This window comes from Mustela lutreola, chromosome 2 (assembly GCF_030435805.1).
Source record: "Mustela lutreola isolate mMusLut2 chromosome 2, mMusLut2.pri, whole genome shotgun sequence".
NCBI classification, from domain to species: domain Eukaryota; kingdom Metazoa; phylum Chordata; class Mammalia; order Carnivora; family Mustelidae; genus Mustela; species Mustela lutreola.
Genome location: NC_081291.1, coordinates 67,427,424 through 67,442,897, shown reverse-complemented (window position 1 = coordinate 67,442,897; position 15,474 = coordinate 67,427,424). Strand labels below are relative to the sequence as shown.

The 15,474-nt window shown below is 38.2% G+C and overlaps 1 protein-coding gene across 25 annotated transcripts in view; it reads right to left on the bottom strand.

Annotated features, from left to right (window-relative positions):
* Positions 1-15,474, bottom strand: part of LRRFIP2 (LRR binding FLII interacting protein 2) — a 107,465-nt gene that overhangs the window by 74,608 nt on the left and 17,383 nt on the right. For 23 of the 25 annotated variants that reach the window (XM_059162112.1, XM_059162111.1, XM_059162116.1 and 20 more), the window contains one exon: positions 11,765-11,908. The exons of 1 other annotated variant lie outside the window; for it this stretch is intronic. In XM_059162112.1, the coding sequence (XP_059018095.1) occupies positions 11,765-11,854 (90 nt within the window). In that variant the 5' untranslated portion in view covers positions 11,855-11,908. Of the gene's footprint in view, positions 1-11,764; positions 11,909-13,580; positions 13,697-15,474 lie in introns of those variants that run through there. One more of the 25 variants, XM_059162114.1, reaches the window with a different exon arrangement.

Genomic DNA, 15,474 nt, shown 5'->3' with positions numbered 1-15,474 from the left:
CATACACACATTCCATGCAATGATGTGAAATCCATCTTCCCCAAGGATCTTGCCTCAACTATGTGATTTCTGTTCTCCATCTTTACTCTCTCGTCTATTGGCTTGTTCTTCTCATTATATAGGTTCAAACTCCCTCTCATCATTCAAAAACAAATAAAAACAAACAATCCCATCCTGGTTCTATTCTGCCTTGTCTTCTTTCATAGTCAAATTTTCTTACACCTCTTCCTCACTTCCCACTTTCTCCATGTGACTGCATTCTGGCTTCTGCCCAAATCAATTTACTGAAATTGCTCCTGCAAGTCACTAATGACCTCTAACTACCAAACCCAATAGGATTTTTCTATTCTTATACCTCACTTGTCCCTTCTGGGCTTCCAAAATCCCTAACCACTCAATTGCTTTTTAAAATTTTCATCTCTTGGCTATCTGCAATACTAATTGCCCACTTTTACCCCTGACTCTTCAACCTCTCTTCCTCTGAATTTATCATGAGGTCCAAAGCTCCAAAGTTTCTGGCTTGATCTCGCTTTTCACTCCATGCTCCACCTCCCTCCCCCCACCCTCTGCCTTGATACTGATTATCTGCAAATTTTTATGTCCAACTCAGACTTCTCTCCCACAGTCCTGATCCAACTGGCTATTTGAGGTCCCACTGGAACCTCAGACTCAATGTATCACAAATTGGATTTATAATCTTTCCCTTCAACTTCCTATTCCTCTTCATATTCCTTGGTAACTATCAAGTTACCCAAAAACTGAGATGAAGAATCATCGTAAGTCTCCTCCTTCTTTTTTACCCTCCCCCAACATTTACTCACCAAACCTCAACTACATAGCTCTCTTCAAGATTCTCTCTTTACTATTCTTGCCACCCAAACTTTCCTCTCCATTCTCACTATTACTGCCTTAATTCAGGCTCTCAGCACTTCTTGCCAAGATGACCACAGCAGCTTCCTAGCTAGTTCTCTGCCTCCTACCAGTCATTCTTCATATGGTAGCTAAAGCAACTGTGCTACAAATCAAATCTGAAAAATCTTGTACTCTTCAATAGCTCCTCCACAGCTTCCAAAATCAGATTTAAACTCCTCAGCACACAAACCCCTTCATGACTGGCCCTACAACCGTCTCTCCAGCATCATCTCCTCCCATTCCCCAACCTCTCTCCAGCCATACTAAACTTATTCTGGCCGCTTCTCACATGGTTCTACTTGTTTCACACCCACATGCCTATTGAGCACTTAGAAAACAATACACAAAAACGCATAAAACACTTTAGGGAGATATGCAGTCGAACTTTTTGAACACAGACAGGAAGGAAATCTTATGATTTTATTATAGTGGTTCACTGTTGGGTAAAGGAGGGTGAAAAGTGAAGCCTAGGAGTAAAAAAAGGGGTCCTAAACTTTGTTTATAATGTTGTCTTTCTCCCTTCTTTATCTTTTTTAACCTGAAGCAATTATCACAAAACACTGATATCAGTTAATGTTGAGTGGGAGACTCTTGGGTAGTTAAACTATTATCAAAACATTCCTGCCTTTAATATTTTCAATGAGAAGTACATGAAAACACACACTCAAATGCCTTTAAAAAAATGGAAACCTCTAGCTTTAAAATTCTGTCCTACTGTGATCTTTTAACACTTTTCAAGAGAGGCAAATTAAAATTTCATAATTTGAGGGGCTCCTGGGTGGCTCAGTAGATTAAGCTGCTAACTCTTGATTTAGGCTCAGGTCATGATCTAAGGGTCCTGGGATCTAGCCCCGTGTCAGCTCCATGCCCAGTGGGAAGTCTGCTTGAGGATTTCTCTTCCTCTCCCTTCCCCCTGCCATATGCGTGCTCACTCTCCCTCTAAAATAAATAAATGTTTTTAAAAAATTTTAAGTTTCATAATTTGACAGAAACACACTTAATCAAGCCAAGTACAGAGCTGCCAGCTTGTATGTATAAAACCCATGCAACTGGTGTAAGTAAGAAATACAAAAAATAATCTGTATCTTTACAGACTATGCTTTAATTTCAAGAAATGTGTAATACAAAGTTCTAGAAAGTGAAACATTCAAGGAAAATGACTAATTCAGGTAGCTAAGGCTCAGAGTTTACTGTGTTTAATTTTGTTTATTTTTCCATGACACTCATGCCAAAAGAACCCTGAAACACAAATTAAGAGACATAATATTTATAGTGTTGCTATGGTTTCCAGACTAACAAAGTCATTATTCAACTTCTTAGCAACTTCCCTTTAGTAGAAAATCTCAGGTACCATTTTTCTTAATTAGATCTTACATTATAATTATGGTTAACTACTTTTTAAAAAGCTTCTGGTAGTCATAAGCCAACTATATAAATTTTTTTTAGTACAAACACCTATATGAATTAGATAAAAATCTAGGTATTTTAAGCCATTTTCTTTTTCTTTTTTTTTTTTTTTTTAAGATTTTATTTATTCATTTGACAGAAAGAGAAGTCACAAGGAGGCACAGAGGCAGGCAGGGAGGGGGAAGCAGGCTTCCGGCCGAGTAGAGAGCCCATTTGTGGGGCTCGATCCCAGGACCTGGAGACCATGACCAGAGCCTAAGGCAGAAGCCCAACCCACTGAGCCACCCACGCCCCCATAAGCCATTTTCTTTTGATGTCAAACAACTAAATCTTCCTTTTACTCAGAGACCTTTTGATAGCAAAATACTCTTTTGGAATGAGAGAGGAAATTTAAGATTACAGACTTGAACACAACCTAATAAATACACAGCTCAGAAGAATGGAAATTCTGGATCTGCAGTGACATATCTAACCAAAAGGGAAAATATGAATCATAGTTCCCACAGAAATACTTTGGGGGAACAAAAAGGGTGATGCCAAAAATGTCTTCATATTTAGGTTACTGATGTGCTATTTGAATGTTTTTCTCTAAATTCCTCTAAGTCACAGGAATGGTGAAGACTGTAAGAACTGAATGCTATACCAGTGTTCTTCAATCACACAAAATTCAGTCTTGTTAATTCTGGTTAGAGGAACAAATCAAGGAAAAGCAGGATATTCAGAGTGATGCTGGCCATCACAGAGTCAGGGCTCTAACTTAGTTCTAGGAGTGAATGGGGAAAAAAATGGAGAAAGGTCTGCACACAGTGGGAATTGGCTGAATTCATGCACTAATGCCACTTCAAGGAATTCTAAATGACTAAAAACAACAACTTAAATTTACTCTTTCAAACACTCTGTCTAATTTGTACTTTGAATTTTAACTGGGGAGAAATTAAATAAGTCACTCTTCATAACTCTAAGAAATTGATTTACATAATTTTTTATAAATTTTTGTGTATCACCACTGAGAACACTCAAAAGTATTTTAAATAAGAGTAATTATGCCTCCTGTGGAGTAGCGTTCCAGACAAGTCCGATTTGCATAGAACAATCTGAACCAAGCACAAAAGGATGACCAAAAAAGTGTCAAAATTAAGAAGGACCCAAGATTTGACCTTGAAATCCTGGAGTACTGTAGGACTCAGCCTGAGGAGTGACTATTTTCAACTCTACACTTCTCCCCTAGGTAAATTTCATCCACACTAATGATTTTAATCACCTTCTTCTACATGCTCACAGGTCTCAATTTTTATTTACAGTCCAGACTTCTTAGAATTCTTTTTTTTTAAATATTTTATTTATTTATTTGACAGAGAGAGAGATCACAAGTAGGCAGAGAGGAAGGCAGAGAGTGAGGAGGAAGCAGGCTTCCCTGCTGAGCAGAGAGCCCGATGCGGGGCTCGATCCCAGGACCCTGGGATCATGACCTGAGCCGAAGGCAGAGGCTTAACCCACTGAGCCACCCAGGTGCCCCAAGACTTCTTAGAATTCTTGATCCATATTCACAAACTGCCTCTTCAGTCTCCACTTAGATGCTTCATAGGCACCTTAAATACAACACATACAACATAAATCCATGGTCCTCCCTCTCCAAGACTCCTGCCCATTCAAATGTTCCCTACCACCACCCAGAGGCACAATCCAAACTTTCCCCTCTCTACTACCCAAACACAGCCACTCATTGAACACTGACTACTTCTCCATCCCAACTATCTCTCACCCTCCCCACTGCCATCCCTCTGGGCCACGCCCCCACTGCCTCTGCAAGTCTCACAACTCATCTCCCCGCATCCACTAATAACCTGTTATAATCTCTAATCTGCACTAACGTCAGCCTTTTAAGGCACAGATCTGATCATGTCATACCCCTAATAAAAGACTTCAATGTTTTTACATTGTTCTTAGGACACAGACCAAATCCTAAATACAGTCTATAAAAACTGTAACAGGCTTCTCAACTATTGACTATTTGGGCCAGATAATTCTTTGTTGTGGGGGGCTGTCCTGTGCAATGTAAGATACGTATGAGCATCCCTGGTCTCTACTCACAAACGCCAGTAGCACACCCTTCCTCCGGTTATGACAGACAAAAATATCTCCACACATTGCCAAATGTCCTGTGGGGGACAAAATCATCCAGGGTTGAGAACCACTGGCTTAAATGATCTGCCTCCTGCCTACCTCTCTGGTTTCCCTCCTCCTTGCTGTGCATGTTAGTGTTAACAGTGATCTCACAGGAGGCATAGCAGTTTACAAGCAGAAGAGCCTAAACACAAATTTCAGCCTTACCCTTCTAGCTTTGTGACCTTGGGCAAATTACTTTACTTCTCCATGCCTGGCATTCATAATCGATAAAGAACTTAGGACAGTAATTGGTACCTAATATGAGCTCAGTAATCAGTACATGTTAGCTGTTGTTATTATTCCTCAAATTCTCCACACTCATTCAGGCTCAAAACCTTGTCACACATTCTTCCTCTGACTGAAAAACTCTTTCCCACATCTAACAACTCTTTCCCCTGAATAATTCCATTCACCCTTCAGAACTCAGTTGCCTTCCCAAAGACCCCAAACATGTCAAGTCCCCCATCACACACTTTTTAATAAGATCATTTACTGTCCATTCAAAGCACTTAACACAGTTGTAAATAAATAGATTACTATATTTCCTCAATTCTAAGAATGCCACTGTGAGGTACACTGACAATCGTAGCTTTCAAGACAGAAATTATCATGTTAAATGTAGACATTAATTTTGAAGAAAAAAGGGAACTGAAAACTGAACAACTAGTCCATTCTATAATTCTTTATTTAATGTCTATTTCTCCCTATAGACTCTAAGCTCCATGAGGGCAAGGACTATGATAGACCTGTCCACCACCTATCCCTCACATCTGACACAGCACCTGCAAAGAACAGATGCTCAAAAAACATCTACTGAATGAATGACATTCAAAATTTGTGCAGTTTTTTAAAACTCTATTCCTTTTTTCCTTTCTTTTCTTTTCCTTTTTTTTTTTTTTTTTTTTTTTTTTAGGGCTCCACACCCCGCATGAGCCCAGTACAGGATTTAAACTCATGACCCTGAGATTAAGACCTTAGCCGAGACCCAACAGTTGAATGCTTAACCAAATGAGCAACCCAGGCACCCTTTTAACCTCTATTCTTTTTTTTCTTAATAGACATATAATGTATTATTAGCCCCAGGGGTACAGGTCTGAGTCGCCAGGTTTACACACTTCACAGCACTCACCATAGCACATACCCTCCCCAATGTCCATAACCCCATTACCCTCTCCCTACCCCGCTCCCCCAGGCCACCCTCAGTTTGTTTTGTGAGATTAAGAGTGTCTTATAGTTTGTCTTCCTCCCGATCCCATCTTGTTTCATTTATTCTTTTCCTACCCCAATCCCCCCACACTGCATCTCCACTGCCTCTTATCAGGGAGATCATATGATAGTTGTCTTTCTCCAACTGACTTAATTCGCTAAGCATAATACCCTCTAGTTCCATCCACATCGTTGCAAATTTAACCTCTAGTCTTAAATGAAAGATGGTATTAACACCCATATATATTGGGATTATGGTGATTCTTTGCATTTTAAAAGCTGCTATCTGTACCAAGTTTTTTATCCTTAATTTACCATGCCCTAAAAATGAATAAATAACCAAGTAAAATAGTGAGATAACTATGAAATCATTAGTTATACCAAACTATCATGGTTATCGTCCCACAAAACATTAACACTAGACAGTATCTTTTAAACTAAGCCCAATTCTTGTCTTCGTATCCTTCTGTTCAGGCTGCTGATACATAATCAAAGCCTGCAAAAACTTCTGGTTTTCACTGCTAGATGCCTGGGATGGCTGTTACTTCCACAGACAGCAAAATGAAATCCAACAAAGTATCCATCAACAGATAAATGGATAAACAAAATGTAATATATTCATACAGTGGAAAATTATTCAATCTTAAAAAAGGAAAGAAGTTAAGGTGGGGGAGTGAGGAATCAAGTTCTAAAACATGCTACAACATAGATGAATCTTGCAGTCATTACACTAAGAGAAAAAAGCCAGATACAAAAGGAAAAATACTGTGTAATTCTGCTTGTATGGAATATTCAGAATTAGACAAATTCATAGAGACATAAAGCAGATTAAAATTCACCCGGATCTGGCAGAGGGGGATAATGGGAGTTCTTACTTAATGGTTACAGAGTTTCTGTCTGGGGTGATGAAAAGAACAGATTTTCATCACTATTTAGAAACAGACAGTGGTGATGGTTGCACAACATTGTAAATGCAATGAATGCCACTGAACCGTAGTCTGAAAACATAATTTAAATGGCAAATTTTGTTATACATACTATAATCACAACTTTTAAAAAATTAATATTGCAAAATACCAAAATCCATTGATTTGTATATTTCAATGGATAAAATTTATCTCAATAAAGCTATTTTGAAAAATGAACTCTGGGGGTGCCTGGATGGCTCAGTTAAGTGACTCTTGATTTTGGCTCAGGTCATGATATCCAGTTCCATGATACCAGTCTACTTGAGGATTCTCCTTCTCTCCCTCCACTCTGCCCTCTCCCCAACTCTCTCTCTCTCTTTCTCAATAAATAAATAAATATTTTTAAATGAAATCTGAGGGACACCTGGGTGGCTCAGTTGGTTAAGCAGCTGCCTTCGGCTCAGGTCATGGTCCCGGCATCCTGGGATCGAGTCCCACATCGGGCTCCTTGCTCTGCAGGGAGCCTGCTTCTCCCTCTGACTCTGCCTTCCACTCTGTCTGCCTGTGCTCACTCTCGCTCTCTCTTTGACAGATAAATAAATAAAATCTTTAATAAATAAATAAATAAATAAACAAATAAATCTGAAAGCCCTAGCAGCCACAAATGTCAAAAAGCCACAAAAGCTTCCTTTCTTCTTTATTACTAGTAAGTGTATGTACCTACTATGTCTATGTCTATATGAACATTCTGCTCAACAACAAGTCTCTGAACACTCCATTTGCTAAACTCCAATTCCTATAAAAGATGATCAATTTCTATGCTTTTCATTGATCCTTTAGATTTGAGAGAACTGCACATTATGAACATGAATCTCTTTGGGTCCTGAATCATAAGGGAACTCACCAAATTTTAGAGCTACAAGGACTTTCAGATCATAAGGTCCAAAAATAAGCAACATTCTGATAACTTCCATTTGGAGAGATGTACATTCATATACGCGGCTCTAAAACAAGGAAATCATTAATATTCCAGGCTTGTGTGATGCCTTAAAAAGACTGTTCACTACCCCTTCAAAAGGCTTAATTTCTTTTCCTGGTAACAGTCACCATGATATTTGTCAAACTACCTGTAGTAAGGCGGCTTAAACAGCTTCCATGCTACCCTCATCTTTCTCCTTTGGAAAGCTAGATGCCTAAAGGTTCCCAATTTGAAACACTTTGTGCTTTCAGGTAAGTTTCACTTAAAGTCAACTCTCTAATTGCATTTCCCCCAAACCTGTGGAACAAGCAAAGCCGAACAAGCAAGAAGGAAAAAAAGGCATGCAGATTGGTCCTCTGACATCCGAGAAGACTTGCTGGTGATCCCTTCTGACACAGCTCCTCTGAACTCTTCCAAGAGCTATGATAGCCCATGCTCCCCCAACAGAGAGCAACATGCCCATTACAGACAGGACAGGGCTTCTAAATCCATCCACATTCCTGACTTCACAGAGCAGTCTTCAAACACCCAAACATCTTTTATAAATGTACACAGGTCATCAAAAATGAAGACTTCTGTAGATGGGTGGTGATAATGGTTGCACAACAATATGAATGCACTTAAGGCCACAGAATCCCACACTTGTAAACATGGGTAAGGTAAGTTTTATGTTATGTATGTTTTACCATACATAACTCAGTTCCGTATTTTAGTACTTTTTTTTTTACGTACTCAGTTCCTTATTTTAGCCTGTAAATTATCCAATTTGCAGAATTGTTTCTTTTCCTTCTCATTCCCTCTAGTTCCCTGACTGGGGGCCAAATGAGGAGCAAAGAAACCTGAGCAAATAGTAAGCAGGAGGAAAAAGAGGTTATTTTTATTTATGGTATTCCCTGTCTACCTCAAAAAAAAAAAAAAACAATTTGAAGTGAGAAAGACAAACTAAGCTGTTGAGATTTAAAATTAAAGGGGGGATTAAGCTATTTGTCCTCTTTAATCACTATGGGGGTTCTATTCTGTTTGGTTTCTTCCTCTTCAGGGATGTTTTTTTGTGAAAGGGATGATCATATGGGAGAAAATAAAGTCTAGGGGTGATGTGCAAATGTCAACCATGTAATGTATGAATGAACAATTGAGAATTGTTATGAAAACTTTCAAGAAAAAAAGAATCACAAGAAATATATGAAGGAATTATTTTAAAACTGCTAACTCTATTTCCTCTAAAGTTTTCAAACTTTAGTTTTGAAACTACTACATCACACAAATAAATAATTTGAACCTTAATAAAAATTGGCCCTTTCATATTGAAGGTTAGGCTGAGCCTTTTGACCAGGTTATGAAGAGTTGGCATATTCATATTCAGAGCTCTGAAAATAAAAATATTCATATTCATATTCAGAGCTCTGAAAATAAAAATAAAAACTAAAAATACTCTCCTTTTAAATCCTTTTATAATAATTTTTATTATTATACTATAAATTGTGATTTAATAACTGTATTAATCTAAGTTATTTCATAGCAAAATAATAATTTTTTATACCTACAGGTATAAAAAGGTATAAAAAGCTGTAGGTATAAAAAGCTGACTATCCAGGATAAGATCTCTTCTGTATTTTGTTTCTGTTTTGTTTTTGTTGTTGTTGTTGTGTTGTTGTTTTTTCTTCTCTGCATTTGTTTCATGGTTCCCAAATCTGACTGGCCATGAAGATCCCCCAGGAAGAAAACTGCTTGTGTGTCTGTGTGTCAGTGTGCATGCACAATCGCACATGCGCTTAAATACAGGTTTCTGAGCTCAACTCCCACAGATTCTGATTTAGCAAGTACAAGAAATGCCAGGGACTCTGCACACTTTAAAAGTTCCCTGAGGGAGTCTGGTGATCAACCATGTTTTAGAACACCTATCTTAATAAATATCTTTTTAAATTTCTAGTATCACTTTCAATTCCAACTTATTACTAGGCAACAAAATAGCCCACTGCAAACCTAACGCTAGGATAAAGGTTTACATGCTTTGTGTCCTTTAATCATCACAACAGCCATATAGTACATGAAGACAATATTATTCCCATTTTACAAATGAGGAAACTGGAGTCCATAAGAATTACTTAACAAAATTACTCAACAAGAAACTAGTTGAGGCAGGATTCAAAGCCACACTTAAAACTCTCCAAAGCCAGCCTCTTCTGGAAACAGTATGGGACAGCAGAATAAACAATGGTTTTAAGTAGCTGAATTAGAACCCCAGCTCTGATATCTTTTAGACTTTTATCTCTCAGCTTTGTCTGTTTCCTCATCTGTAAATAAGGCTAATAGTAATACATATCCTTCCTAACTCACAAGGTTATTGTGAGAATCAAAACGGGCAAGTGCTTTCAAAGTCATGAATAGTTACCAAAAAACAAACTATTAATGGGGGAGTTGGAGAATACTGAGAAACAGCACAGCAAGCAGTTAAATGCTAAGACCTTGGAGCTAAACTTCACGTGATCGAAACCAAGCTCTGCTATTTTCTGGCTGTGTGACCTTAGGAAAGATGCTTAACTTTTCTGTGCAATGGTTTCTTTGTTAAAATGGAGATAATAAAACCAATCTCGGAATTTTGTGAAGATTAAATGAATTAATGCAGCTTAAATGCGTAGAAGCATTTGTCGCACAGAAAGCACTCAAGTGTTAAATGTTTAGAATACACCCACTTTTGCAAACAAAGCATCATAAATCCAAAAAGAGTTCAAATACTTAGTACAAAAAAGCCGAGAAGGTACCAACATTTTCTATCTTTATAGAAATCTGGGTAAATCCCTCTAATTTGGGAAGTGAACACTTTGAGTAGTTTTACTTTTCAAATAAAACTATGTTTCCAAACATAGGCTTCCAAAATGCTTCATTTGTGCAAATATTTAAGATCCTTGTATCTCATTTTCACTTCATTTTAAAGTATCTTTTAGGGGCCTCTGGGTGACTCAGTGGGTTAAAGCCTCTGCCTTCGGCTCAGGTCATGATCCCAAGGTCCTGGGATCGAGCCCCATGTTGGGCTCTCTGCTCCACAGGGAGCCTGCTTCCTCCTCTCTCTCTCTCCACCTGCCTCTCTACCTACTTGTGATCTCTGCCAAATAAATAAATAAAATCTTTAAAAAAAAAAAAAAAAAAGTATCTTTTACCCTCTTATCTGAAAATATCTCAACTTGATTTTTTAAAAGTGATTTTGTTAAAGTATCATAAGCTTGTCAATAGTTGTTAGACAACTTTTCTTTGCTTCAAACATCCCTCTACAGAATTTGACATCCAATTCAAAAGCTAACTGAGTAGCTTACCAGAGGAAAAATGTAACAATGAGCTAGATCAAAAAAAGACTGTATAATATGTCAAAAAAGGAAATAGCACCAGTCCTAAATGAGCTATTTACTAAGAATAACAAAGAGGAAGTGGTGAGGGACTAATCTTCACAAAAAGAATATAATTTAATAATGCTCTAACCAATTCTTGTACCAGATTAATTTATGGTCAGGTCTGCAGCTGCAGATAGAGTCAGAGTCTGAAACAAAGTTGGCACCTCACTAAGAAATCACAGCTGGGAGTTATCTTAAATTTCCAATATGCAACAGGAAATGTTGCCAATGATTCAACAGGTGACAACCCTCTCCATTTCCTTCTTTCTTCTGAGTTGTCAACAAACCAAAACAAAAATGCTCCAGAAGCTCTGGTGCTAGCTGAAAGTTAAACATAAAAATTCCACTGCAGTATTTCAAAAAACAGCTAAAATAACTGAATCTGGGCAGACACCAAGTAAGGCCTCTTTCTATCAACATTTATACAGTGCCTCCTTGAATATGCTAACTGTATAGCCCATGAGTGTTTCAATAATACAGTTATCATATTTTCTACATTCTAATTACCATAGAAATTTTAATACTAAAGATTCATTATAAATTTCAAAACATTACAGGTACCTCAAAGTGATCCACAAAAAATAAAATGAAAAGTTAATTTTTCGGTAAGAGGAACAGATATCCAAATAACTATATTCTATTCTAATACAGTATTTAGAGGTCAGATTCAACATCTTATTCACAAGTAAGCATTCTAAAATCTGCTCAGTAAATGAAAGCCTATATATACCTCCTCCCCCTAGCACTTTTACGTTTCCAACTGTGCAACTCAATGTTGAGAGGGGGTTTTCCAGACACACCTCTCTGGCAATGTTACTCAAAGCTTCATCTTCTGCAGAAAATCGGTCTTTTATAGGCGTCCTTTTCCTTCCAGAACCAGGAGTCCCCATAATGTCTTCTTAATAGTGTTTTAACTGTGAAATGTGATTTCACCGTGTTTGGCCCTGAAATAAACAGAATAAACAGAAACAGAATTTACTTAGGATGTTTCTCTTTGTACCATTTTATTTATTTATTTGTTTGTTTTTTAAAGACTTTATCTCTTCAACAGAGATCACAAGTAGACAGAGAGGCAGGCAGAGAAAGAAAGGGAAACAGGCTCCCTGCTCAACAGAGAGCCCGATGTGGGGCTCGATCCCAGGACCCTGAGATCATGACATGATCCGAAGGCAGAGGCTTAACCCACTGAGCCACCCACGCGCCCCTCTTTGTACTATTTTAAAGCTCCTTTACATATTCACTTTTAGAAAAATTATATTTGTGTATTTACATATAAATTAGTCACCAAATACATTTTCCTATCAAATTATTCCAACAAATTTTAGAATATTTAAATTTATACTAATCATTAAACCTCCCAATTCTTTCTTTCTCTTTTTTTTAAAGATTTTATTTATTTATTTGACAGAGATCACAAGTAGGCAGACAGGCAGGCAGAGAGAGAGGAGGAAGCAGGCTCTCTGCTCAGCAGAGAGCCCGATGCGGGGCTTGATCCCAGGACCCAGGACCCCGGGATCATGACCCTGAGCCGAAGGCAGAGGCTTTAACCCACTGATCCACCCAGGCGCCCCTCTCCCAATTCTTTCTTATCATGTTATACCCACAGACAGCAATCTATAAGAATGTGTTGTAGGGGCACCTTGGGGTTCGGTCAGTTGAGTACAGAATCTTGATTTCAGCTCAGGATTGTGAGATTGAGCCCGGCCTCAGGCTACAAGCTTGGTGAGGAATCTGCTGGAGATCCCTTCCCTCTGCTTACCCTCCCCACCCCTGCTCCCATGCTCACACGGACACACTATCTATAAAATAAATAAGTCTAAAAAAAAAAAGAATGTGTTATAACATTAGCCTCAGAAAAACTGCAGTCAGCAATAATTCTACTTAACAGTTTAAAATTACTATAGCTATTTCTAAAACTTATTTCCAACACAGAGCAAAAAAGAGTTCAGCAAAGTCATTCATTCTAAAGCTTTGAAACAACATATTCAAGAAATTTTAACACGGAACCTTAAACTTGCAAAGATAAATTGGCTTTTTAGTGTAACTTTATTTTTTTTTAATTTTATTTATTTATTAGACAGAGAGAGATCACAAGTAGGCAGAGAGGCAGGCAGAGAGAGAGGAAGGGAGCAGGCTCCCCACTGACAGAGAGCCCAATGTGGGACTCGATCCCAGGACCCCGAGATCATGACCTGAGCTGAAGGCAGCGGCTTAACCCACTGAGCCACCCAGGCGCCCTTTAGTGTAACTTTAAAAACAATTCCAATTAAACTATTACCACATAAAATAACAAATGATTAATTATTCTGCAATTAACAATTACCAACACTGTCCATGCAACAATAACTGCGTGCCTGCTACTACCAGGTACTGTGGAAAGTGCCAAAGATACGATGACAAACACAAAACTGATGTAGGCCATCGATTAAGAATGTATCTATGGATCTATTATTGTTGCTGTTATTATGAAATAGACCCGTTTTTACAAAAAAAGGAGGGGGGAGAAAAATTCATCTGCCAGGATTAAATAATAAGGGTAGTAAAGATGATCTGGCCTTCCAAACACATGGTATTTAAAATTAAAGATTCCCATAAGAAAATCCATCCCAGGGGTACCTCGGTGGCTAAGCGGGTTGAGCCTCTGCCTTCGGCTCAGGTCGTGATCTCAGGGTCCAGGGATCAAGGCCCGCATAGGGCTCTCTGCTCAGCGGGGAGCCTGCTTCCTCTCTCTGTGCCTGCCTCTCTGCCTATTTGTGATCTCTGTCTGTCAAATAAACAAATAAATAAAAATCTTAAAAAAAAAAAAAAGTTTAAAAAAAAAAGAAAATCCATATATGTTCATATATGAAGAATTTCATATTTAATAACATCTTATATTTCTGCATAGCACTTCACAGTTTCAATTACAAATTCCTGAGAAGTACAGTTCATTTAGCAAAATACCCATTAATTTAAAACTTTTTTTTCCTAGCTTTAACAAAATAAACGTGAGTCACAAAGGAATTCTCAAGTTAAGTTCTTCCCAGTAGAATGAACTATATCAAAACTCCAAGTAACTTTAATGTGTTGGAATTTATTTATTCCAGGCAAAATAAAACAGAAGCACTTCATCAATTCACTCTTCCAAAAAAAGTCTTCAACGAAAATTCAGGCCATTCCCCTCTTATCTGACACCACTTCTTATTCCCACATAGCTAGCATGCTATGTTTGTCAATCAGAATGAAGACTGATGATAGTTCCTCACTCTGCCATAGAAAATCTATCTGGATATGATAAGAAAGGACTCCTTCAAATGGAAATGAAGAGAAGGAATGTTATGTCTGAAAGCAGCAGCTGAGAAGTCCCAGCCACAAATCAGGACAATTTCTGAAAAGCTTAGTGTTGTTTTTTCAGAAGTCTTCCCTCATCCTCACCCTCAGCACCATTTTAAAGATCATACACTTAATAGTAACAATGTACAATCTAAGTATTAGTCACCTACTGAGAAAAAAAGCAGCATGCAGTACTTTTCAAAGCACCTCTTTCAAAGTGACAATTTAACTGATGCACAGTAATATCACCCAATATTCATCCTTCAGCCAGCCTTCCAAGGACACATTCAAAGACATTCCACAGAAATAGGAAACAAAAAAAGGTATTTTCTAATGTCAGGAACATAAGAATAATTATAGAAGAAGAAGTAAAGATTTTATCAAAAGTTTAAGAGTGGTTTCATTAGGAGGAAAGGATTATGGCTGCACTTTTAACATTCCAATAACACTGGGGAAAGAGAGATGCATAAACCAGATCCAAGGCTCAAAGAATAAAGTGGCCCCAAAATGAATCACACCCAAATTAGGTGGCTGAGACACTATCTGAAGCCACTGCTGGTGACACTCTTTCTAATGGATTTCTGTCTCCTCTTTTTCCATAATCCATTTCCATCTTCCTCAAGGAACACTGCCTTAAACCCCAGATCTGCCAGGATACTTCTAGTACACAGACTTACAAAGAATTATCTTTTCTTAAAAATGCCTCAAAACAAAACTGTTTTGGGGCTCCTGGGTGGCTCAGTCAGTACCTGCCTTCGGTTTGGGTTGTGATCTCAGTGTCCCAGGATGGAGCCCCACATGGGGCTCTCTGCTCAGCAGAGAATCTACTTCTCCTTCTCTCTCTGACTCTCCTCCCTGCTTGTTCTCTCTCTCTCAAAAACAACAAAACTGTTTCAACAGGCTCCAGGCTAGCCAGTCCTGAGAGAAAGATGACAGGAAAAGAGACAGAGGCACAGGATAAGCAGGAAATGGGAAAAACTTCTGTCTTCCTTGTCCTTCTTGTCCTATCTACAGAGAATATCAAGAGGTTTACATGAGTCATTGGCCAGGTCCCATCACCTTTCTCAGGAGCACACGAGCCAAATCAACAATTACCTATGTCAAAAAACAATCTAATGTTTTTGAAAGAATTACATGATTTGTACTCTGTAGGCAGACATCCTTACTAATATTAGAAAAAGTAAAAGGTTTTTGGCTC